This window comes from Haliaeetus leucocephalus, unplaced genomic scaffold, assembly GCF_000737465.1.
Source record: "Haliaeetus leucocephalus isolate CR32 unplaced genomic scaffold, Haliaeetus_leucocephalus-4.0 Scaffold228, whole genome shotgun sequence".
Taxonomy (NCBI): domain Eukaryota; kingdom Metazoa; phylum Chordata; class Aves; order Accipitriformes; family Accipitridae; genus Haliaeetus; species Haliaeetus leucocephalus.
The window spans coordinates 21,859,293-21,885,631 of NW_010972664.1; the positions used below are offsets into that span (position 1 = coordinate 21,859,293).

At 38.5% G+C, this 26,339-nt stretch overlaps 1 protein-coding gene across 1 annotated transcript in view; it reads left to right on the forward strand.

Moving 5' to 3' along the window:
* Positions 1-26,339, forward strand: part of STXBP5L (syntaxin binding protein 5-like) — a 188,522-nt gene that overhangs the window by 154,076 nt on the left and 8,107 nt on the right. Inside the window, exon 21 of the mRNA XM_010567473.1 lies at positions 11,597-11,767. Coding sequence (XP_010565775.1) covers positions 11,597-11,767 — 171 coding nt within the window. The remainder of the gene's footprint in view (positions 1-11,596; positions 11,768-26,339) is intronic.

The window sequence follows — 26,339 nt, forward strand, 5'->3', positions numbered from 1 at the left end:
CAGTCTCAAGGAGTCCTTTCTAATTTTGCTCTCATGGGAAGTTTCTCACATAAGATGACTGGAAAAGCCATGTAGCTATGCCTCATTACTTGTGAGTGTCTTTTTAGAGATAGAAATTAAAGTTGGATCACATCCTTGCATAATGCAGCTGAACTTAATTTCTGTCACTAGGAATCATGTGCATGTATTAACCAATGTAACACTGTTCCCCAGGACAAAAGTCAGGGGAATAAATATGTCTTCCACATTACAAATGACTGATGAACTTGGAAAACTGCTCATAGCTCCTGATAAAGATTAAGTAAATAAATGTTGAAAAATCATTGGGAAATTCAATCCAGATTGTGCGGATTTCAGTGTACAGAGTGATTTGGTTGAAATAACTTACTCCACCATTAACAGTGATGTTTGAGAAACTAAGAATGTAGGAATACACAAAAAAAAAAAAAAAATTGGAGAGGAAAATAGTAATACTCATAATACTCCAGAAAGGTAAAAAGAGCGATGTAGGCAGCTATAGGCCTGAAAAATTAATATTTTTTGCTAAATAAATGGGCAGCTATTAAGAGGCAAGGTGAATACTTAAGAGTATCAAAATAGCCATAGGATAGGACCTAAGGCGTATTCTACAGATCAGACTTCTTTTTATTAGTATTATTAAAAATATATAATCTTGAAGGACACATAGTATGACATAGATTTAGATCCTGAATCATAACACAAGAAAAAGATAAATTTGATGTGTAAAAGACTGGATTTACAGCTTTTAGAAAAGCAAGAAACAAATCAATGCAACTAGGAAGTGGTGAGGGCATTATTGTATAATACAAAAAAGTTGCATGTCAGGGAAAAAAGCTGCCTTACCATCAGCTTTCCTGTAATCATGCTGGGAGCTGGACAATATTGTAAGCATTGCCTAGAATATATTGACAAATTGAAGGTGGATTTATGTTTAAAAAAACCCCTAAACAACAGAATCACCAAAAAAACCAACCAAACAGAAAAAAAACACAAAAAAGAAAACCACAAAACCCCAAGGACTGGGGAGCAGGACAACTATGTACAAAAGGAAAGCTGTAAAAGTTAAACAAATTCAACCCAAGAGCGTAGGAGGCATGATGGTCCATCTTAAATGTATGACCTATGTAGGGAAGTTTGAAGACTAATGGAATGCATAATCCTGTCTGTGATTTTTGATTTCAGAACAGTCATGTTTCTACCATTCCTCTGTTTCCCTGTGCTCATTGTTTTTTAATAATGTAGAGCAAGTTACATATAAGCTAAAAATAAGTCTAAGAAGGTCTATTTCAACATCTTGCAGAAATGAGTGGAACTCCATTAATTTCAAAAGCTCCATATACCAAAAGGTAATATCAAATTGTCACTTAGGCATTTTGCTTGTTACTGCCACAGCTATTGGGTACTCAGTACTCGTATTACCAAGAAACCTGGTGGATTGCTAAGGATAAAGCATGTGGAAGCAGCATTCAATGTATAAGCTGGCAGATACTCATGGCTAATCAGCTGCAGAGGAAGGTTGAAAAAAAAAACCAAAAACAAACCACTGAAACAAAAATACTTGTTTCACTTCTCCTTCATGACTGTCTTAGAAGGGCAGAAGATTCTTGTTAATTATTCTAGCCATTAAAACTGTGCTGAATTATAGATTGCTTAGTTTATAACAGGCTGGAAAAAGCCTCTCTTTCTCAATGTAAGGAGCTAAATTTAAAGGAGAGTTCCTGGAAAAGGTGATGAGTAATGTCTGCATTTCATTTACTTCTGCTCCAAAATGTCCTGGCTACACTGGCAGAGCTCTTAGGGATTGTTTATCCACTGTCTGGCTGTTGCTTGAGATTGAATCCATGGTCTGAATATTCGGGGGATAACAGTACTCTCTGGCCCACACTTCTTGTAAAAATATTCAGGTCACCACTTTGAAATGATAAGATATTGCACATCCATGCCATTGGCTCTGGCTCATAGCTTTTTACAGAGTGCTGATACATCGCCTACTCTCAGCACCAACTGCAGCTAATTGGGAAATACATTAGCATTTGGCAGCTTACAGTTCTGCTCCCTTCTTAGGATCTGGCTCATGTAGTGTCCTTGCTTTCACTTTGCTTTGAATTGTAATAGTAGAGGTTAAGTGGAAGTTAAATCTATCTCACGTGGAGGTGCTGCCAGTACTGAGAATTGCTTGGGGAGTAGTTTGCTAGCATTTAAGGGAATAATGCGTGATCTGATGACTCAGGGTGTTCTAGTTAAACCTTGTCAGGATTTTCATGACTGAAAGGTACTTTGGGACTCCATTCTGACCATTGTATGACTGATAAAGTTGACCTCAGCATCTTTCTATTTTGCTGTAGTGATTATTATCTATTCTTGCCGAAGAACTTGTCACCTGTGGATGCCGTATCTCCACACAGAAATGTGAGAATATGCCATATGTGGGGATACGTTGAAACTTCTTGATGGTTTTAGCTACTGCAGATCATAGTAACCCAATGTTTGAGTTAGCCAGAAGGAAGATGTGGTATTGCTGTTGCATATACTGTACAGTTTCCCTATTATCCTTCAGAGGCAGCTTGAAATGATAGTATCTTTATTTTTGAGCCTAATACTGTTTCCCAAAAAGATCATCTACATCTCCATGCACTTGCAGTGAAATAAATTATGGGGATAATCCTAATCTAATTTAATCAAGTGGAGAATCTGGGATGTATCTAGACATATGCAACTGCTTTATATGAGAGTTTTCTAACTTTGCTTCACCAGCCACTTCAAGCATCTCTTTGTGTTTTTCTTTTAGGAAGTATTTCTGCTTATTTCATTAAAAGCTTTCAAAGTTTCCAGGTGATCACAGGGAGCTAGACAGAAGTCCTAACTAAAGGTGGAGATACTCGGTAACTGCTGATTTTTTTTTTTTTATTTCATTCCTATGAACAGATGGTTTCACTGTAAGAATTTATGCTATCATCTAGACTTTATTAGCCAAAGAACAAAAGAAAACACATATAGAGACAGACACCTTTTGTTTCTTCTTGTTAAGCTGTGGTCTTCAAAACATTAATATAACTTCCTATGCTTTATGCAGATATTTATAAGCGGTGAATTAATTCTTTACCAGGTCAGAGTTAATGTCTCCCATTTTATACAGCAGTGAAAAACTGCCTTTGTATTTCATTGCAAGGGAAGTGTCGCTTCCTGGATGCTCCCAAGCCTATGAAACAGTACCCGGATATCATAAAGAAGACCTCGTATTTATTTTAAGCATGAGCAGTGGGGTTACAGCAACATTCTTGCCTTACACTTTCATAGTATTTTACAGCAGACATTAGGCACTGGCAGAAGTTTGAAGCTTTTAATCTGTTTTGCTTACTGCTGCATTGGGCAAACCAGTAGATTTTAACTGGAGCGTTCTGTACTAGTTTTTCTGGATCTGTAACTCTGTTTACAGTGCTAAAGAACATTTCAGAAATTTTGAAATTATGTGAGTTGCTTTCCTCCTTGGTGTGACATTTTTAGAAAAGGTAATACAGACATCCAGTTGCAACAATGCTTTTCTTTAATTACTTTGCAATATACATTGAAAATGATACATATTTTTACATGCAGAGGATTTTATGGTCTGTCCAGTATGTGTCTCCTTCCAGAAGGGTAGAGTAACTTCTGATCACTTTTCAGTCTGAAAATACAAGCTGAATTGAGGCATCATCTGAACTCTGCTTGTAGTTAAATTCATAGCAAAATTAAGATTGGAAGGGACCTCTAGAGGTTGTTTAGGCCATCACTCTGCTCAAAGCAGGTCTAGCTAGACCAGGTAGGTCAGGGTAGTGTCCAGTTGAGTCTCGAATGCCTCCAAGGGCAGGGGTCCACAGCCTCTCTGGGTGACCTCTTCCAGTACTGGGATCAGGTAGTTGCAGACAGCAATAAGGTCTCCCCTCAGTCTTCTCTTCTTAGGGCTGAACCTCCCCCCCCCAGTTCTCGGGCTCTCCTCTTACATTGTGTGTGCCGAGTCCCTTACCAGCTTGGTGGACCCCTGCTGAACTCATGCCTGTATGCCGATATCTTACTTGTAATGTGGAGCCCAAAACTGGGCACAGGACTTGTGGTGCAGTCTACCAAGTGCCAAGCAGAGGGGAAGGATTACATCCCTCACGCTGCTGGCTGTGCTCTCGCTGATTCAGTAGAGGATGCAGTTTGCCTTTTTTGCTGCAAGTTTGATCCCTATTAAGATGAAAAACATTCTGGGTTGGACTGAAGTCTTTCACTTTTACAGAAATGGTTTTAAACATTTAGCCTCTCTTCAATTTCACATTTTCAGGTCTGGATTTTGATATTCTGTAGCTAGGACCCTATTAGATAAAAGTCTCTTTCATCTGCTGAAGGTCAGGTGTATGACAGCATCAAGTTTCTTCCTTAATTAAATATGAGGTGGTTTATGGTCAAACAATTTTAAAAGAGAACCTATATTAACAGATACATTAGCGCTCTGCCAGTCCAAATAACCGGAATAAAAAAAAGCAACAAGAGCCAACCACCAGGTTAACTCTGTCAACTATTACAGCAGAACGGGTATGTGCTGTGTGGTTATATTTCAAATGCAGAAAGGGGCTATGTTCTGACTTTCAATGCTTCCAGATTTAAAAAAAAAAAAACACCACACCAAAAACAAACAAAAACACCTGATCTATATGGGCAATTTGACAACCAAGTAGTTTAAAGGAAAGGTAAGTGCTGAAAATTACCAAAGTGATACCCTAACTAAAAATTTGTGGCTGATACAGTTAAATGTAGTCACGAAGGAAAGGCAGTAAAATTTGTTAGCTGAAACAACAGTAAGGATCATCATACATTTAAGAGTTGATAACAACAAAATGATAGGCAACTGTTAGGCTCACAATGTAATAGATATTCACTGTTCCTAAGTTCTTTGTTTTTACTTAAAGAAGAGTTCCTTACTGAGGACTCTCAAAGGTAAGTGATTTTTCACTCCTTTCAAGCAATGCAAACACATATGTAGTATTCTTCTGTTCTGTGTTCTCTGTACATTTCTTGGGTTGTAATACTCTCCAGCAGTCAAAATTGGGGGCTACACATAGATTTACCAGACCTGCCTGGATCTGGAGGTTTTCCTGTATAGTAAGTAACTTGGATTGGGATTGAGCTCTCGCACAGAATGTCATCTGTAGGCAGAGACTCGGGCATGAGACAGATGGTCCTATCACCTTGTTTGGACTTAAAGCAACATCCAAAGTCTTAGTAACTGACCTGTCTGTACAAGCAGAATAATATTTAGAAAGTAATAATTTTCCATGTATAATTATTTTGACAACAAAGTGATTAAAAAAAGAAGGATAAATAAGAACTCTAAATTGGAAGTTATCAACTATAAAATCTGGTTTTGCAACATTAAAATAAAAGAGTAACAATTTTTCATTCTTATTTATTACGACGGCATGAAATATGTCAAAAATCTACAATGCATAATGTTAACAAGTTTAGAAAAACTTGGATTTTTTTTAGAATTCTTTGATTGCTGCATAAAAATTATGTGTAAACTTAATTATATTTGGAATGCCTTATTTGCCCATGTCTGTGCCTTTTTCTGTTGAGTGTTGGCAAGCAAATTACTTACATGTTAGCATCTATGGAGCGGTGCTAGCTCAATTATTTCAGATGTTCTTACCTGCAGGTAAAAACAACAATTTTTTTGAAAAATCGGGAAGAATTTCTGGAAGAATCTGGTTAGAATAGTCTACAAACACTTTTATTGTAAATATCTTAGATTTTGTTTATTCATTTCAGATAGAAGGGTGGAATTTTGTTTAGAAAGTCTCCGGCTCATGTGTCATGCTTTATTTTTGTCACGTTCAAGTTGAAAAAATGTTTCCAGTCCAATCTCTTTGAAGAATTTTTCATTTTCAAAAAACAGAGAATTAAATCCAGATTTGTCCATCTTGAAAATGCAGATGCAGTGCTACAAGTAAGGGGTGCTCAGGACTGGTTGGTGATATCCAGGGTGGTCTTGTGATTCATGCACTCTACTTGCATGTTTCAGTGTTGTCCTCTGTGCAGCTCAGGATACGTTTCGTGCTTATGTTTCAGAAGTAAATCAAGTTTTCTGTCTGTTTTCCTGTTTATTGCACAAAGCGTAGCAACAATTTATGTTACGTTATGCTGGTGAGGCACACTGAGTGCTGTGTACTTTTTGAGACAGTCAATCCAGTAGTGTGGTGTTACAACCAAGTAGTCCAAAATTTTCCCACTGTTCTCTGGGAACAAAGCTGGATTTATTTTTAGATTTGCACTGCCAGGGTTGGTTTTTCAGATATGATCATGTAGAGGTGATGTTATGACATACAGTAATATATTCTTAGTGTTCTTCATTTGGATAGTGTTTATTTTGTATTTTGGTTTCATTGTTCATAATTGCAGGCAAAAATACTAGTTTTAAAAGGGACTCTGTCAGTGACAACGCACTTAACGTTTTCAACCACTTCACAGTATTTTATTTGTCTGAAAAGTAAATCTGTTCACCCTGCTTTCAAAAAAATGATGAAATCTAGGATCAAGCACATGATAGGAGTTCATTACCATAATAAGAATACCATTATATAACACAGGCAGTATATTACAATGACAGCATGTTGTACTCTTAGTGTGGACCTAAATATACTAACAGTATGTCAACAGGGCAATTCATCCTTCCTCTTCAAACTGCTGAAGACATGATGGTAAATACACGCTTTTGCTGGCAGCACGTCTGTACTAACCTCTTCTGCTAGGGCTCGCACCTCCTCTCCTGCCTGGTTGACAGAACTGCACCAAGAGAAAATTGTGATCCTGACTTTGTAAGGGATTTTCTTTTAAGAATAATTTGTTAAATATTTCAGGTGTCAGTCTATGTTCTCGCTAATGAATAATCACACTACTTTTACATAAGTTTTGGTTATTTTACATGCAAACCTGAGACACTTCTTCTGGCCATTTGTACAGCTATGAGATCTCTTTTCCCCTGATTTAAATGTGTATCTCTCTGCTTTGTAACAAAAAGTGGTTAGTCACACCCATAATTATTACACGGAATCTAATTTATTGGTAATACACAAAAACTCCCCAGTGGAAACAGAGGGACTTTTCCTTCCTTTAACAGCAGAGGTTGTATTCCTCAACATTTGTTGAGGAGATTCTCTGGGCCTCATTTTTCAGGTTCTTTCTGCTCCATATTAAAGCATCTCTCTCGGGTCCTCTTGCCTGCTCTTTTATTGATTACTTACTTACAACTTAGGATGATATTATAATGCTTGTAATTAGTCATATTTAAATTCCTTTGTTCTCATCCTCTCTCGGATCATTAGTAAGAACTGGTTTTCAGCTAGTTTCTTTCTGTGTTAGTTTATCCCTTTGTAAGAACTGGAAAAAATGGTTGGTCTTATTTTTTTTATTTGTTATGTCTAGTGTAACACAGCTTGCTAGGCAGCAACAGCAAATGCATGTTTCTCCTTTCTCACTGACCTTTTTAACATTTGGTTTTAACAAGAGTTCAACTTCTCACTGGTAAATCATTGGTTCCTTTTGCTTTTTGCAGAGGTCACCAAGTAGTTTCAAACCATTGTATGACAAGGGAGGTTGTGTAACACATACATGTCACTGTGTGTAAACTAAAATGAGCATGTGTATGTATAATACACTCCCTGTCTGTGTAATACTCGTCAAAAAAATTAGATTAATTCGAGGCTCTCCAGCAGGCTTGCTGCTGTCCTGTTGCACATTGCATCTCTCAGTAGTTTCAAGTTCACAGTAACTGATGTTACTTCTTCAGTTCCTCTTAATCTCATCATCTCACTGGTATTTTGTGTGACACACTGGCCTTCCATCCAGCACCGATCTGTTTCTTTTTTTACGCAGTTTTTGGGGTGCAGACTGCACTGAATAGTGCTACTGTTTCGTAATGGGGATAACTAAAGCGTAAATGTGTAAAATAATTACACATTTTAATTTATGTGGGTAACACCATGAGCCCAGACAAAGGCAAACAACCAGGACCTGCACTGTAGAAGCAGCACATGGAGAACATAAGAGAATTTTATGCCATGAACTTCTCTTTTATATATTTTAATACATCTTAGATACAATGTTAAATCAGTGGAGTTAAATCAGTATAAAATGGACTAGTGTATTGTAGCATGGAGTAATCTCCTGTGATGACTTCCAGTGGCCTGCGTGAGCCTTACATTTTTAAATTCATGAACAAAATAGCTACAAACTGAGCCCTGGCAATTTAGTTCACTACCTGCAAACAGGAGAAAAGGCTGCTGCCCTGGCAGGGTGGAGTGGCTGTTACACAGACTGGAGACTGCTTCAAGGTTAAGCTCTGCTGAGCCAGGATGCCCAACCATAGTGCATTAGTATCTCTGGTCCTTGCTGCTGGAACCTCGGAGCACTAGAGAGTATAATGCGAATTCCCTTGACCTCATGGGCTGCAGCACCTGTGGGAAGGGCTAGGAGGTGATGGCAAATGCAGTGGTGGAGAAGGGTAGAAATGCAGTGCTTTCTCCCCAGGCAACTATTCTCTGACTTCTCCAGAAGAAGAGAGAGTTAGGAGCTGTTGCACTATTGCATCAACAGCACGGAGCGATCTGTGCACTGCTTCTTAAGTACCAATGTTAATGTCTCCAATATTAACTGGTGCTCAGTATCAACTAATATTTCTGATATGAGAAAAGCCCCAGAGACCGTGGGACAAAAGCGGTAAGCCAGCAAGGAAAAAAGTTAAAATGTTGGTTTTCCTTGCAAATTGAACAAAGCTGGAAAAAAGGCAGGTTTTTATAAGCCTGCTCTATCTCTTCTTTGGGGTGATTGGAAGATATCTGTCATGGCAAAGGAGGATCAGGTGACTTGGGTCTCAGAAGGCTAGTAAATCGTTGCAGTCGTTTTGGCAAAGGGTGATAGCCTGACCTTTCTCACAGTCTCCCATAGAAAGTACACTATACAAAACTAGTCTTGGTTTTTTTCTTACCACTTTTCTTGCATGCTGCCTTTTTTTTTTTTTTTTTCTTCCCAGACAAAGCAGTAAGGAACCCTTCCTCGAATAGTACATAACCTTTCTTAGGAAATGTTTTGTATCACTGACCTTATACCATAAACAATGTGAGAAATTAATTTTTAAATACACGCATAGGATTTTCTCATAGATTTGGGTGGTCTTTATCTGCTTGATTCTTACCAGCTTTTCAGCAAAAAATGTCGCAGTCATACTCCCCATAATTACATTACTCCTTGTACGATGCCTTCTTGTTTTTATTAAGGTTTGAAGAGCTACATTGCTCCTTGTTATATACACTTAAAAAATAATTGTATCTAATCAGAAGTACGGAACAGTGTTAAAATATAGAAAAGTGTGTAGCTGATCATTAAAATCTCTCCCACTCATTGTAGCACTCACTAACATTTCATCAACTTCAGTACTTGAAGGGCTATCCCTGCAGCTTCTAGGGTGAGGCTTGATTTTATTTTTTTTTCTACACAGAAACCAGCTTTGGTTATTTGGAAAGGCATTGTCGAAACAACTCAGGGGATTTAGGTGCCCAGATCCTACTCATTGTTTTTGTGTAATTTGGGCCTTGGAAGGCAACTGGGACAAGCAAATGTGCTAAGAGAAACGTAGCAGCATTTCTCTTAAAATTTGGCATAGTGAATAGGGCTTTAGATGAATTGTGCCCATTCTGTACAATGTTCAGGGAAAGGGACTCACAAATGTTGTTAATGTTTCTATAGAACATGACTCTTTTTTACTCTGTTATGTTCCTCACCACTTCCTAGGATCCCCCTGGAGATAATTAGATACCATGCTGAAACTCCTTCAGACAAACTGAATTTTGAAGAAAGGAAGCAGCTGGATGAGGATGTGTCTGTTGCTGAGGTTGAACAGTCAGCCTGTGCCCTTGAACAAAGCCCCTGATCTCAAAGGACTTTCTACTGAACTATATGAATAGTTCCAGCAGATTTTGGAAAATTCCCTAACTATAAGTTGAATGAATCATCCACACCAGTTTTATATCTGCTGTTAGCTCTGTTAACAGCCATGTATTAAGAAACATGATAAGAATCATGAAAGTTGTGTCTCCTACAGAGCCGTCTCATTATGCAGTACAGATACTAAATTGCTTTCTAAAGTATAATTCTGAACAATTCTTTCCAATTTTGTTCATTAACACTGAACTGCTTCACATGGAAAGGACATGACTTACACATTGGAAGACTACATATAATAGCACAATATATGCTGTATTCAGTATAGAATCTGTTTTATCATCTGAATATAGAAATAGCTTTTCATCATGTGCAGTGGAGCTATCATGGCATGGTAACCAAGAAATAAATTTATCTTGGTATATTAACTTTGATCTTTTCCTTGGATACAATACAAATAAAAGAGGGTTAACAAAATATGATACTTGTATACAGAATCTTAAAGACTAATCTAATTCTCAGATATAAATAACCTGACATTTAAAATGAAGGCACAAACTCCAAGCTTGTCCTTACCTATATTATTGAGCTTCCATAGTTTTGAATAGAAATACTCGGTGTGCTTGCATAAGTCTGAATTTTTGTTATGCTTATTACCTGCTGTTTACTTAAATTAGTAAGTATGAATTACCAGCTGACCAAAAATAATTCAGTTATATCTGGGTGTGTAGCCTTTTACATGTCGAGGGGAAAATTGTGTTCACTAATTCTTCTCATGTTGCCTTTCCCAACCTGAGAGGAAGAAATGTATCTCCTGAATGTTTTATAGCCCAGTCCAACCCAACCCACTCTGAACCCTGATCTAAGTCTTGATCAGTGGATTGTTGTGGTTTAAAGACCTATTGCCAGGGGTGAAGAACAGACGAATAGGCAGAGTTTAAAGCAGCCATGTTCTGTTTCTCACCCCATCAGACAGCTGCATGTGCTGTGCCGATTGACCGTGGCCTCTAGCAGGGGTCCAAGGACTTTGCCTCATATCTTTAGATCTGTAGTAGACAAATCAGTTGGTCAGCAGTCAGTTTCCTTAGCAGTAAAATAAATCTATGTGGTATATAAAGAATTAAATACTTAGCAGTATTATAATTATCCCAAATAGTGGCAGTTAGATGCCTGTTTCATGGAGCTTTGAGTCAGGTAGGGAGGATGTCTGGCTCTAAATTCTACTCTGTAGTAAAGTGCGCTTGCGGTTCTTTATGAGAGCAAAAAGGAAAGATCGTGTTCAAATTTATTTGGTATCTGTTAGGAGACACAATGTCAGGGATGACAGTGTTACCAGCAGTATCTTGATAATTGCCTGTGAACATAGGTCAACAAAATGCTGTGGGATCTGCAGCTGTAAGAACATGGAGCAGTTCTATGTCCCTTGGTTTTTTCAAAGTATACCTTAAAGATACGGTGAGCTATTCTTATATATACACGTGTGGGCTGGTAAAACAAATAAGTAGTTATTTTCAGAAAATTTGATTTAACCCGTTCTTAAATATCAGAACGTCCATCTCTCCTCCATTCTGAATTTTGGGAGCTGGCACTTTACCTAGCACTTGTTGCATTCACTTTCCAGATCACGTGAATGGTCACTGCACAAGTCCAACGTCCCAGAGCTGCAGTTCAGGAAAACGACTTTCCAGCGCAGACGTCTCAAAAGCAAACCGCCGAGGGCCTGGGAGGCCCCCCTTCAGAAAAGCACAGTCTGCAGCCTGCATGGAGATTTCTCTCCCGGTCACCACAGAAGGTGGGTGGCAATGAATATTTTGCTAGGTATTTGTGAATTTCTCACTGGGTGTGAAAGCAAATAAGTTTAGCATGATCCTTGTCCTAGTCATTGCCCTGAACTGCTGTCTTCATCTGACTGTTTAGAATTAGAACAACCCCTGTGTGTTAGTGTTGTTACTAACAAGCCTGCTCCTGAGCTCTGTGCTGCCTAGGGATGCGGTATGCTGAACCTCGCCGAACTCTCACAGCCGTCCCCTCGCCTGTATGGATCGGGTGCTTTGTACTGGAAGAGCAATTGTTCATAGCTGCTTATGTACGGTTATTGTGACAGCTAGTAGTACTAACGTTTTAAACTCTCGTTGTCTCTACTTATCAAGTCAGAAAATGAGTAAGATATTTTTACAATGTGAGTTCAGGCTTTGCACATATATATTTATTTATTTATTGGTACTGAAGACTTTCTAAAATTCTACAGTCCCTGGCCACCATTTACAGTAAAATTATAGCCCATAATCTAATCAATTTTTTGTATTTATAAGTTTCTTGCTTTAATGCTTGAAAAAACAGTCTTCAAATTGTAACCTACCTGAGTGCAGAGTCTCGATGAAGCTGAGATACAAAGTGGACCACTCACGGCAATGCATTGTGCTTAAAACTTAGAATAAGCCCATTTTAGTTCCAGCAGCGCCAGCTGTTTCACTGCAGATCGTTTAAGCGGAAGCATTCAGCTGACCTGTTTTTCTTCAATCTTGATAGTGTTCCCACCTTGCTGTTGGTGGCCTTGACCCTTGTCTCGCATGCTTCCAGCTCCCCCACATCCTTGCAATTGAGCAATGCATTGTCTGTGCAGAAAAGCTTTATTCTATCAAAAACTGAAAAAGCATAGCATCAAAATAAATGGTGTAGGGCTGTAGTGTTGGTTGTATTCTATTTTAGTAATAGGTAAAAACTTTATAATACTTCAACAACAGAAATGACAGAGTGTAATATTTTAATTCTAATCAAGTTGTAGACTAATTTCCTAAGTGCCTAAGAGATAATAATCTCCTATAGCTGTTGTCTGGGCTGTAGCATGGCCTGACCCTCCCCGTGATGCTATAAGTGATAGGCAGTCAACACCACTGTGACCTAGCCCTCTGTCTTGTAAGGAGCATTTGTATCCTAACCTGCCCACCTGCAAAAGTGTCTGTACCACAGAAGTTTTTTACAGCTGGAACCAGTACTCCCTAATTTTGCAGATTGTTAATGGAGGCAGAGCAAGGGGAATTATATCATTCAGAGTGTCTAATTTTGTATTTTTAAATGCAAATTATTGCAAATACCTTTGTTGCTAGTGGCAAATTGCTAGAATCTTTTGATTTTTTTTTTTTTTATGATAACATAAAATAGCAAATTCTTTTGCAGCCCTTATTCTGACTACTGTGGGGATCACACAACAGAAAAATAGTGTCTATGTGTGTGAGACCCTATAAGAAAACATCCTAATTTTGGCACAGAGGATTCCAAGATTATGTTCTTGGCTGGAATGGAGCTGTTATCCCAAAGTCTGTTGCAGTGTCCTCTAGCAGCTCCTTCCATTTGATTTAAGAACAGCATTTACCTACATTCATTCATGGGACACAGAGTAAAGCATGGTCAGAGGCTTTCTGCAAAATGGCTGTGCTCACTGAAGGTGTCACCTTCTTCCAGCTATGTCATTAGGCCTCTGGTAGAAATCAGCTCCTGTTGCCAGAGGCTATCGCACCAGAACAGATACTGGTGGTAGAGAGATCCTTTGGGTGGTTCATTTCTGCTGAAGTACAGAAACATTTAGCTTAAACAGCTTTCTATATTGGGTTACATTATCCAACTCCCTTTGCACTAAAGCAAATGAGAAGTGCCCACGTGATCTATATTTCTGACTTCACTAGATGAGTATTAACCTTCTGCAGAAGAACAGGGTCAAAAACTTGGGGAGTAGTGACATTTCAACTGACACTGCTGTTCCTTCAGTGACCGTCCAACCCTCTCTCCTTTAGGAGAATGTTACAATATCATGGACTCTTCAAAGATTAAGTCATAGGCCAAAGAGCAGAAATGTTAAATTGCATTGTAGGCTTTGTATAACATATGACAAAGTGTAATCCTCAGCAATCGGTTATAAAGAAGTAATCCTGTTTAAATACTAAACCTACTATAAATTTTGGGTTTAACTTGGATTAATTTAATGGCTCCTGTGTGAACATTGTACTAAAGCAGATTTACAGAGCTCTGAGGTTTCTATAAATTCCTGTGCATAAGGGCAGTTTTCATCTACATAATCACCATTTTTAACTCTGTATTAATTATTGATGATGATCACAACATAACCCTTTCATCTGCCTCTCTTTACGCACCATACAAATATGGTAAGTACCATTGTCAGATAGTAGTTTGTGGTGGAAAATAAAGCACTGCCACAGTAGTTTCTATTGCTCTGTGTTTTTCTCCATCCTACGTAGTACCAAACTCTTCTGGAATTCTTGTACGCAGATACTGCTGCATTATCAGCACTACTTGTACATAACTGGGCCACGGTACTACCTAATTCTTTTATGCTGCTTCTTTTCTTTTTCCCTCCCATCCTCCCAGAGTAAGTAAGGTCACTGGCAGGCAGAACCTACAACCCCCTAAGGTCCCACTGACCCTTGTGTACAAAACATTTAGTAATACAGTTATACTTTTGATGGCATGATGATGCTTTCTGGATATCTGTATCATGAAAAATTCACTTTCTATTGTTCATCGCTAGTTATAATACCTATCAAGTTTAATATTAAAGTATATCTCTAGAAAGAGATAGTCCTCTAACTAACTTTCAGGGACGTGCAGTAAATTAAAGTAAGTGACATAAAAAATCCCTTTTTAAAAGTATCAGTGGTGTCATCTAAATGGTATTACAACTCTCAGTAAGGTCAGTGAAATGTCTGTTGCACAAAAGAGCCAGACAGTCTTGAGAGTAATTTGTATTAACATGTAATATGATGGAGCATGGTTTGGGTTTGTCCTTGAGTGTGTGGGTTTGTGTACAAGTCACCTTTCAGCAGGTTTATAGACTAAAATAATTTTCTGATCATTTATATTCTCTCATTAAAACAAAGCCACCTGTCCAACTTGTCTAAACTTTTTTTAGATGCCTGTGGTATTAGTCTTTCGACCTCTAGCTCTACTAACTGATCTGTCTGGAATGACTGACATTCCGCCATACTTCATGCATCTTGCATTTCTAGACATACAGTTTTGGCGAGTGGTTTGATTTACTTCTAAAGGTTTTTGTACTAAGCAATATGGTGGAAGATGGTATGATCCTTGAAAGATTCTTAGGCTGGGGGTAAGAGAGAGGGTGAGGGACAAGGAAGATGAGAAGTTAAAGGTTTGAGAGAGAATATACTGAGAATAAGCATTCTCTCCAAACTGTGGAACTGGCTTTGATCAAAACCTTCTGGTTGGGCTGTTCCAAAATAAAACAAAAAAATCCTCTCTGTGCTAAGAATTATTCACAAGAAATATTTTTTTTTTATATTCTCATGTGGTGAATCAAGAGGTATATTTTATGTCCTCGCTAGAGAGGTAGCATTTCAGGTTAGTATTTGGTAGGATTTTATTATTCTACCTGAGTAGAGTTTTGATTAGAGATTGCTATCTCAGTAGTCTTAAGCACTTTTTATACATTTTAAAAAAAGCCTTTGTGTGTGGGTGGGTGGTTCTTACCTTTTCTTAAGGCTGTCTCTGGGGCACTGATGGCACTTGATTTTTTTTCCTGCTCTTTACAACCTCTTCTAATTGAATTGATTAAAAAGACAATACATTTTGGTGACTAATCATAAGATATCTATTAGAATACTAAATCAGTGTTCTCTTCTCGCATTGGATTTCAAAATCTACTTACTTATACCTGATCTTTTTGTACAATAGGAACTGTATTTCCAGCATTTTCATCAAGTGTATTTTCAAGCAACTTTCCCACAATAAATTCTTCTGACTTCATTCCTGTTAGTTCATTGTCAAGATTTTGATGACTCTTACCTCTTTACATGCGCAGAAGGATTTCTGATAGAGAAAAGCATTTTTGAAGAATGTCTTTGCAATGATGAATCATAGGAAGAACGGGGGGGGGGGGGGCGCTTGTTTCCTCCTGGTCAAAATATTGCAAACTGTTCAGTTTCATAAAGTGCTAATATTTTTTCCACACTCATAGAAGAATAATTCAAAAGCCAAGTAACAGTAGCAGAGGAGTGGTGTGTATGCCTGCGTGGTTACTGTTACTGCTTAAACCTGTCTTTCCTAGTATCCTCATCTAACATGGAAAAACTTGGAACGCTCTAAATCTTTTTAAACTCAGGTATATTCCAAGCTAAAGATTAATGTCATTTCAGTTCCAAAGCTGGGGGGGGGGGGGGGTCCCCAAAAAACTTGATCTAGTATTTAGATCAAATAGCTTGTTATGGTTATATTTTTGTCATTAATTAGCCAGACATTTAATACAGCACTTCTCAAATACCATTTATGCTATTCAAAATGTTACATGTTGTCCTGTAGTATCTTCTGGTTTCATAAATGCAGTATTTTCACAGCTATACTAATGAGTTCTGTAGTTGCTCAATATTCTATATCTAATTTTAGCAAGGAATTAGAACTTTACAAGTTCTTAATAGCATATTATTGATTCTAAACAATCTTGTTTTCACATACTTTTAAGCTGCTTCTTCCTTGCAACAATGTAAGAATTTATTTGCATTGTAAACAAAAACACAAATGTGGGAAATTCCATTGTTCAGCTTCTACATTCTAAACTTCTAGCCCTTTTTGACCAGAAGTTTTGAGATTTTAGGAGTTAGTGTTTGTATTTCTTTGATAAGACTTTATTGCACAGGGTATAAACTACATTTTTTATCATCAAGTTAACATTGTGCATTTAAATACCAAGAGCAATAAAAAATACAGATGAATGCAAATTATTCTTAGTCAAGAAAATCCTTACAGAGATTCTGTCCCATGATAACATTCTGTAGAAAGGGAATGTGTTTTTTCTCCAAGCTTAGTGGATTTCTTTGCAGGCTGTAGCTATTTGCACTGATCATGTCTCGGTCTGTTCAGCTGTGGGCTCCAACTAGCACCCTATTTTGTCTGCAGGTGTCCTCACAGAAACACTGAAATAGAGATAGTAACCTTTTTATCTTCTCTGGGGAAAACGTGTACCCCTACCTGGCTTGCCTTCTGTCCTGCTGCACAGATCCAAACCAGTCCATCTCAGTCTAAAAACTAATACTGCATAGTTGCTAACCCCCTTAAAACTCCCCTTCCATCTAGAACAGCAGAGATCCCAGCCTGATCAAGAATTTCAGTGTAGATAAATAGGCCCAAAACATCTGCTCTTTTTCTGCATAGGAGAACAAAATCTGTATTTTGGTCGAATTTTTAATTGTAATTTTAGATTAAAGAAAACACTGAATTAAAGAAAAAAGTGATGTTAAAGAATAAAAATAAAATTGTTGTGGGTGGGAACTCAGTGTGGTTATACTTGCGTAGCTGGTGGGTATATGGATGTGTGCACAGATACGTATGCTGGCACGCCATCCTCTTCGCTTTAATGAGTTATAACTCCGAGAAGTCTTTCAGATTCGATACTTCTTGGTTATTGCTTTTTCAGACATTCTGCTTTTTTAAGCCAGTTTGCATTCTCCAAAAGGTTCTCTCTGCCATGACTTGCTAGTTGCCATCAAGAGTTTCTGCTGGCAGACTCTGCCTTTTTTTCCTCCTTGCCTGCACTCACCCAGAATCGGGGCATTCTGTATACATATGTCCATATGTGGTTATATCATACATCTTAGGAAGAAAGTAAAAACAGAGTGGAGTTTTTCCTTTCAAATGTTGTGTTTGGAAGTCTGTTTTCTTCCACCAGCAGTGATAGAAAACTGTCTGTCTTTTTTTTTATTGTTCTTATTTCCTATTATGTAGTTTTTAACTAGTCCAGCTTAATCACCCTTGGCTAGAAAGGCCATTTAGGTCTTAGTGCTACAAAATTGTCTCTGAACAAGGAATCCTAACAAGGATTTACTGTGCATTGTAATTTTCTAGGAATGCTAAGAGCATAGTCTTTAAATTTGCTTTAGCTTTTCTTTAAAATAATTCAGTTTCAGCATTTACCTCAGCTTTTGGATTAACTCTTTTGATTATATGTAGTTAAAATTTGATATAGAGCACTTGAATTGAAATGTCACTGTAAGCTGGCAAAACGAACCACTCAAGAATATTTAGTCATTATCTTTAATACCTTATCAAAAATTCTATGGCAAGTACAATACAATTTCCATTTTAATAGATCCAGTATACTTTTATACTTGAAGTTCTTCTTTTGCATCTCTATATAGAATGACTAAAACTGTTCTGGGGTAAGTTGTTTTGTTTCTTGCATGATTTTGTCCAACTTGTTTTGGAAATGGGTAGTATTTGGTATATACTACATACTTTAAACTTCTTTTATTATTCAGAAGTATTTGTGAGGATCACCATAAGAAGCCTTGTAGGCAGCCTGGCAGAGGCTTCCAGATTTTTTTCCTGATGGATTTTGGTTTAGGTTTTGGTGCTGAGTTTTTTGAGGTTTTTGGTTTGGTTTTTAGATTCGGCAAATTTTACAATAATTTTCTGTGCATGTATGTCAGCCTGTTACTTTGGTCTATTGTTTCTATAACAAGGTTTCCAAAGTCTTAGGATTGATCTGTACCTTAATCAGCCTGTAAATATGTGTGTGAAGCCATAGAGAAGGGCTGACATTTGCTCTTCTAAGTCCAGTATGCTGTAGTCAGGGTCTTGGAAATATGATACTGAGTGATTATCTTATAAAAAGTCTGCAGCCTGAGGAACCAGGCTGAGCTGATGTCGTGCTGTGTATTGCAGTATTTCCTATGTAACTTCTGTACAATTTATATCAGTTTTTCTCTTGTCGGTTATGGCTGCGCTGCTATGCTGTCTGCAGCAGTGCTGTATGCCTAGCACATTGGATTATTTTTTTGGACTGGATGAGTGAATGTGACCATTAGGTTTCCTTCCCATGTAGCAAGGTGGGGGGAGAAGAGGGAGGTTTCTGGTTTTATCATCGGCTCCTTTTTTCCTGGGTCTGTTGGGTCTGAAGTCCACATGTGGGCGTGAACTAAGTGACGATGGCCTAGATGCTGATCACTGCGGTTTTCAAAGGTAGGGGTTCCTAGGCCTCCAAGGAAAGAGAAGAACAACCTGGTTGCTTGATCTACAAAAACATTGAAGAGCGAGCACAAAATGACTCAAATGGATGGCAGGGTACTGCAGCGAGGAAGGGAATAATCTGCTGTCTATGTCTGCTGAGAAAAGGACAGGATGTAATGGACATAAATTACTAAGGCAGAGGCACGACTTCAGGGAGACAGTAGGGGATTCATTTTGATCACAAGGGCAGTTAACCACAGAAATGGATTCTCTGAGGAGGTTATTGCATCTCTGGCAGGTTTTCAGAGCAGCTTATATTCTCCACCACATTCCCTTTGCCATACCTCTCCATATTGCAGAGCAGATGATTTCTGGTAAAATTCCTTGCCCAAGCAGCCAGCCAAACAGATGCTTAACCTGATCCACTGGGCAAGTTACAGCAGTCATGGGACCACACTTCACGAGGCCCTTAAGTGCCATGGCTTTTCACAGCTAACCTTTCATAACAGATGGAAAAGCCCTTGGCTTGAAATTTTTTTATTTATTTCTTGGTGAGGGGATTATGGTGTTGGTTCTGCTTCTAAATCATTTCCATTTTGTTAGCATTTGAATTTACTTTACATCACTGTAACTAGTATCAGTAAGAATAGTGTAATAAGAAGTGACTTAGAGACACTATGGTAAACCACAGTCTCTACTAACTGCTCAGTTTGTCACCACATTTCTTGTCTGTGCAGAGAAGCAGATAAAAATGTTGCATAGAGGACCTGTTCCATATCTAGAAAGTTTGTTCCTTTCTGCAGAAAGCTTTATTCAAATAAAAAATAAGTTATTAGGAAGTTGAAATTATTTTTCCTGTATTTAGCAAAATCCCAGCACTTCTAGTCTAATGGGCACTGCAAACTCAAAAGATTTGTGAACAGCAAATTCTGCATGACTGTAATAAAAAATTTGGCACCTAAAGTCAAGTGTTCCAAGGAAGGATATTCCAGCATCTTCTGTAAGGTTTTCATATCTGTTTCAAAGTATTCAGTTTGAACACTGAACTATAAGATCCTTAGATTATTCTTGGGTGAATACAATTGTTTCCAGAAGTGGCTTGTCCATAGTGTTAAGTTCTTTTTCAGTCATGGTGGAGATGAGAGTATGTGTGCTTGTTTTCTACTGTAGGTAATATTAAAAACCTTCTCTTTTTCTGCTTACTCTTAGAAGGGCAATGTAGAGAGATTTTAAAGGTGAGCCAAGGGGGAAAGCCCAGTCTGCCTGTGATAAAGACACATAAAAAATAATGGCAACTGGTCCTGGGACTAAGAGGCCAATTCAGCCCACGTACTTCAATCCATCTGTTTAGGATGAGATAGAGTGCTTCTGAGAGTGGATGTCCTAACCAAATAGATGGGATAGATAGATAGCTTGCCCAGGAAATTTGCTAAAGGACATGCATAAAAAGTAAGTTGTTAGGGCAAGAGGGAGCCCAGTTTCTAGACCCTATCAACAGTGTTCAGGTTCCCCACAACAAGTTCATATTTTATATTAAGTCCACAGTAAATAAAAAATAGGACCAGAAGGGCCAGAAACCTTAGGTTCAGCCTCTCAGCTGAGCATCATAGCCATCAGGGGCTCAGCTTCCAGGGGAGACACAAAGAATGCTGTTCCTCTTTATACCTTGTGGCCACAGAAGGCATGGATGAAGTCGGTCCTCTTAGACCGATTTGTGCCTACAGCTTATGACCTTCAGTTTTCTGCTGAGTGCTACAGTCACTAGACTGCAAAAAGCCAGTGGAGCTGCCGTCATTTAGACTGAATCATAATCTTTATCTGATCTAACCACTGGTTTCCCTCAAAGGTTTAAGTGGAGTTTAGGTGTGTGTCTACCTAAATCTGGTCACAACAGAGCTTGCAATGCCCTCTGTCCCTGGAAAAAGCAGTGAGGGGAGGTTGTCTAAAGACTGAGGTGCCTTGTGAAAGAGCATGTCTAATGGCCAGGAAAGACCTGGGAAGAAATGGAGAAGAGCCTTGCATGGATGCATGTGAGCTGCTGGTGCCTGAAGTCCAACTCTGTTGGGCTAGCTAGAGTTTATGTTTGGTTTTATCTTGGAGTACATTTTCTGTTGGGTTCTAAGAGGATGTTAGGATCCACTTGTTTTCTTACAGGAATCTGCAAATTTTCCTTGTTTTAAAAACAACCAACTAAATGAAAATTTTGTTCTTCTTACATTTACTGAATGTCTAGTCAGTTTTAATTTAAACGATGGTTTGACTCCAAGTTAAGCTAATTTCACACTGTACTCTAGGCATGTTGAATTTGGAGGGTGTGTTTTGCACTGCATGCTCAACTTCAGCACTTTCTTGCTTCCTAGCAATCGCTTCAGATCAATGTAAACTGGTTTTCTACATCTGAAATAATTTTTGAAACATTTTTGGAAGTGGAACACACCATTGGGTGGTTCCTGGTACTTCTGTGGCAGAATGGAATAGGCGGTGATCTGTTGTGTATAGAGAACTAGGGAAGAGTATAGGAATATTCTGAGATTGTTCAAGTTACGTGGTAATAGCTCTTCCAAAAGATTGTTGGTTTTTTTTAAAGCAAAGCTTTTCTAACTATACTTCAGTTACACAAGCAGAGGGTCTATCAGAGGGGAGAAAGAGTACTTTGAAGTGCTTTCACTTGCTTCATTAAAACATTAACTATTTTGACTTTGTTATTGAATGAACCCAAGTTTTTTCTTCTATAATGCCTTTTGTCTCCACCTTATTCTTGGGTACTTCCACATATGAAAGTTATACAACATACTGTTCTTTCCCAAACATCAATGTTACGAAAGATGCTTCAGCAGAATGGATATTTTAGGTTGGGATTTAAGTTCTAGAGAATTGTGATATCTTTGATTAAAAAACGTATGTCCAAACTTACAATCTATGTCTAAACTGAGCTCTTAGTGAACGGAATGTGAAGACAGTTTGCTTGTGTAAGTCAAGGGAAGTGATTCATACAATTGAATATGGAAGTTTGATAGATTACTTACTGTGAAGATCTCTCGCATTTTTATCTTTTTATAAAGATTTGCTTATTTTATTTATTATTTCTACTTCATTTTCAACATGAAGAATAGTTCTGCCCTAACAGTTCCCTTCTGTTTTTAAAACATGCTGAACTAAAACCTAAGCCTGAACTTTACCATATTCTGGAAATACCAAAATAAAGATCCAAGTCTAGTGACTTGAATCTGTTTTCTCTTTCAGGCCTTTACTTGCCATCATTTACATCAGGCTTGTATCAGTACAATTCCATGAAGCCATTCAGGTTACGCTGCTATAACTGTAGCAGCTTCAGGGCAATACATTTCGGAACTTTTTCCAGGGAGGGCCAGGCATCCCACAGCTTTGAGTTCCACGTAAGCGCAGCCATAGCCATCCTGGTTTGAATGCTCCACAAGCTGTGTATTCACAGGCTTTTCAACATAGTTTTAGGGAAACTTATTTGAGTTCATCTAGAGGAAATAATTCACAGTAAAATTCCAGGTTATTATTGCATTGTTTGTGCTTAAGACAACTTCTGCTGCTTTCTAGTGAATTGCTTTATGTGGAATGCAGCTTTAGAGTGGCGCTATTAAAATGTGTTTGAAGATGTTTTCAGCCAAGTAAACATGCAGTGTTCTTAAATGTGTGAAAACCCTGCAGCGTTCCTTCCTGCCCCTTTCTCCTCTGTGTTGCTGAAGCATTGCCGTCAGTAATATGGTTCAGTCTCTGTGTCTCTTTGATGTTACTTTGTGCAAATTCATGTTTGAAGTATAATTCCTTTACTGTATGTTTACACTGGCATTCAGAGCTTTGCATGCTTTCCTGACTACATAATTTTAAAAGTGAGAGATTTCTCTTAAAATTTTAAGATGATGATCTTTAAACTGGCAAATGTTTTAATAGTTTCATTAGCTTCTGTTAGGTCTGATATTTGGGATTAAAACTTGTAGAAATCTCCAAGTGAGGGGAATATAACCCATTTAACTTTGTTTCCAGAATATATCGGTTTCCATATCAAAAAAGGTCGATTTTTGTACATGTTTTATAAGCAGATCAATTACTCAGTATGTTAAAACCAGGAAAGGACCTATAAATAGCATCCAAGACACTAACAGTCAGTTGCAAAACTCTTCAGTAATGAAAGTAAACATCTGCAGCGAAAATGTTGATCTTTGTCACTGGTAGTTTTTTTCCATTCCTCATAACAGGCGATACTATTACTTTCATGATTCCTAACTTCAAGAAGAAAATTGCTTTATGCTTCTGTGTTAGTGCTAACTCCACTATTCTAGAATAATCACAGTGACAATTTCTTGGAAGGGATGATAGGTGAGGATGTGTTCCCCTTACAGAGCCTTTGCTGCAGCTGAGAATAGAGAAGTCAGAACATTTTCCTGAAGATGGCATACATATTTTCATTAATACTCTCCCTCCTTTTTTATTTTTTTTAATTCCATGAGAAAGTAAGGAAATTCCAGTTTTATTTCCACTAAACAAAAGGAACTTAAAAAAAAAACAACCCTGCAATCTCTGCTCTGTAAAGGTGACAGTTGAAACACATGGAATCATTTACTCAAATTACCTTTTAAATTCTCAGAAAACCCCCAAACCCTAAATTAAATCTTCTCCTAGACACCAGTGCACTGCAGCAGGACAGCTCTGTCATGCAAGGAAAGAGCTAGGACAATAACTGCTCAGGGCTGCTTTCGTATAAATGTCATGATGACGGTTGGCTCAATTGTTCTTGTCCTTTTGCAATGCATGCGATTTTGTGGCAGTAGGTTACATTTCCAGACGGGCAATGCTTCAGCAATTACATGGAATCAGTACATTCTCACACGACGAGCGTCACTATACTGCTCACACATGGATGAACAAAGGTAAGATTCAAAAACACTGGCTTCATTTTTATCCTAGCATGTGAGTTCAAGTGTCCTGTGTGTTTCTGTCAGTGAGGTGGGTAGCAAGTTAGAGGTTTTGTAGTTGCTTTTACATCAGAAGTCTTCTGTTTGTATGCTGCTGCTGCTCATAGCTGGAAATTAACCATCATTCCAGTGTTACGAAGTCGGTTCCTGAGTTTCCATCTGCATCTCACTAACCCAAACCATGCATAGGACAGGGCTGAATGAAAACTCTGAAGAAAGCAGGACTGCTGTTAGGGGAGTAGCAGTGTTTATAGTGTGTGGTCTTAACCTGTGGAATGCAGCTTTTTGAAATGCACTGACTGCAGATAATAATGCTTTTGCTCAGAGCTGCTCATAGTCTTAACAGCCTGAATAGCAGCATCTCCCAAACGATAGGCATTCGTTAGGTCTCAGGGGCCACTGGACCCCTCTGATGGTGCTCTCGGCTCCTCTGCTGCTAGCTGCAGGAACAGCCTGGAGAATTATTTGGAAAAAAAAGAAGAGCCAAGAAATCCAGGTCTGCAAGAGGAAGAGGAGGAAAAAAGGACATGGTTGTCTGAGGGAGATGACTGGGAGAGAGCAGAGGGATCCTGGGAGCTGGGTATGTGCCTCTCGGAGAAAGGGGAATACTGGGCTCCCTCAAAGCAGGAGGCAGTTCAGAGGCAGGAGCCCATTTATGAGAAAGTGTCATATAATAGGATGTCCTGCAGAGGAGGAGAAGAGGGAAGGAGAACTGAGGAGCCAAAAAGCATCTGCCTTTTCACATACAAACGTCCTGTCCCCTTACTGAAGCAGGGAGTCCAAATAAACTTTGTTTGACCTAGGTTACAGGGAGTACCTGGAAGTGGTCCTGGTTCAGACTCATGCAGAAAAAGGTTGTAGCTGACATTCCTGCTATGCCCATCATGCTGTGCAAGAAAAGGAAAATGCAACAGAAAACCCAGAATATGGTGGTTGGGTTAAGGATTACAACAGATTGGCAGTGTTCAGGTCAACTTTTAGAAGATGGGACATAATTTTAAAACATGGCAATTATGCTAGGAAAGGATATGGCAAGTTTTTAAAATTTCCCAAAGAAAGTGTTTTTATGTTTCTCTGGGCTACAATGGAGTGGTTTCTAAATAAGAATTTGGGGTATAATCTCTTTGAGAAGGGAGTCCAGGGGAATAGGCCTAAACTAAATTTTATCCCAAAATCTAGGAAGAGGAGAGATTTTTACCTTGCTTTAGAGCTAGCCAATAAAGTCACATAGTGATTGCAGCCTTTCATAGGTTTTGGATTGCTGTTCAGATATGTTTAATGACATCAAATTTTGACATGTGTCGTGCTGGTCTTTAGAATTTCAGTTTGAGTAGTGTATTTAATAGAAAATGGCACAGTATGTTCCCAAAAGTGTCCCAAAGATTATATCTGTTCGTGTCAGTTCTGCGAAGACGTATTAGTTAACTGTACTGCACAGGAGTGAGGAACATTTCTTGTAAATTTAGGGAGGGAGAAATCTTGATGACACATGCAAATGGCACATCATATATTTTAAGTTCCGTGTATGTCGCCTACACTAACTGCATTTGTCCTTTCAACATCTTTCTCAGTTTGAGCACCACCATATTTGAATTTTATGTGACTGTGATATTAATACACCTGTAAAGAGAAAATGAATTACATAATAACATTTTTTAAAAATTAGGTACCCTTTGGGGAAAAAACAAATATATATATATGTGTGTGGAGCCCTGATGATCTCTGCCTTGAAATTACTGTCTTCCCCTTCTTTACCTGGCAGCTGTCACTGTGCTTAGGAAGGAGCTGGGCCAACCAGTCTGCTGCAGAAGTACAAAGTGCTTGGGGTTATGGGAGACACTAATTCTCAAGGTATTAGAAACTGTGTTTGCACATGAATAAACAATCCCAGTTTTATGCAGATACAGTTAGTGGTACCGAGCCAGAACTAGAGAGCTACAACAGTGCCTACATGAAGGTGAAACGGGGTGAGGGCAGTGCTTGGAAGTTCACGTAGACCTAAATTTCTGTTCCATGAGAGTGTGACTGAAGTGCCAGAGACAGCTACCCTGTGAAGCTCCTGTTTGACAAGTCATGGATGCCCTCAAAGAACAGAAGCTGGCCCAAGTGTCAAAGAGTAGCAGGAGAATCTGCCCCCATCCCTCTGTGCCAACTTTTAAGGTAGCATATGTAGTAACGCTTGGTGTGGTTCCAGTAGTGCTTTGCTGTGGTTCTCTCCAATCTTTCCCAGGTAGTTGCTGCAAAGAGGATAATTTCAGCAGTTCACACAGAGTTGTCTGGGTAGGGGAATACAGTGCTGCAAGACATTGTCTGAGGAAGTGAGTCAGCAGCAAAACTGCTGCTTCTGGTGGAGAGCAGGAACCATATATACAGTATGAAGCTTAGCCCAGTTTTAAGTTGGGAGTATGTAAGAAAGTCCTTTTCTAATTTTATTCTTCAACCATG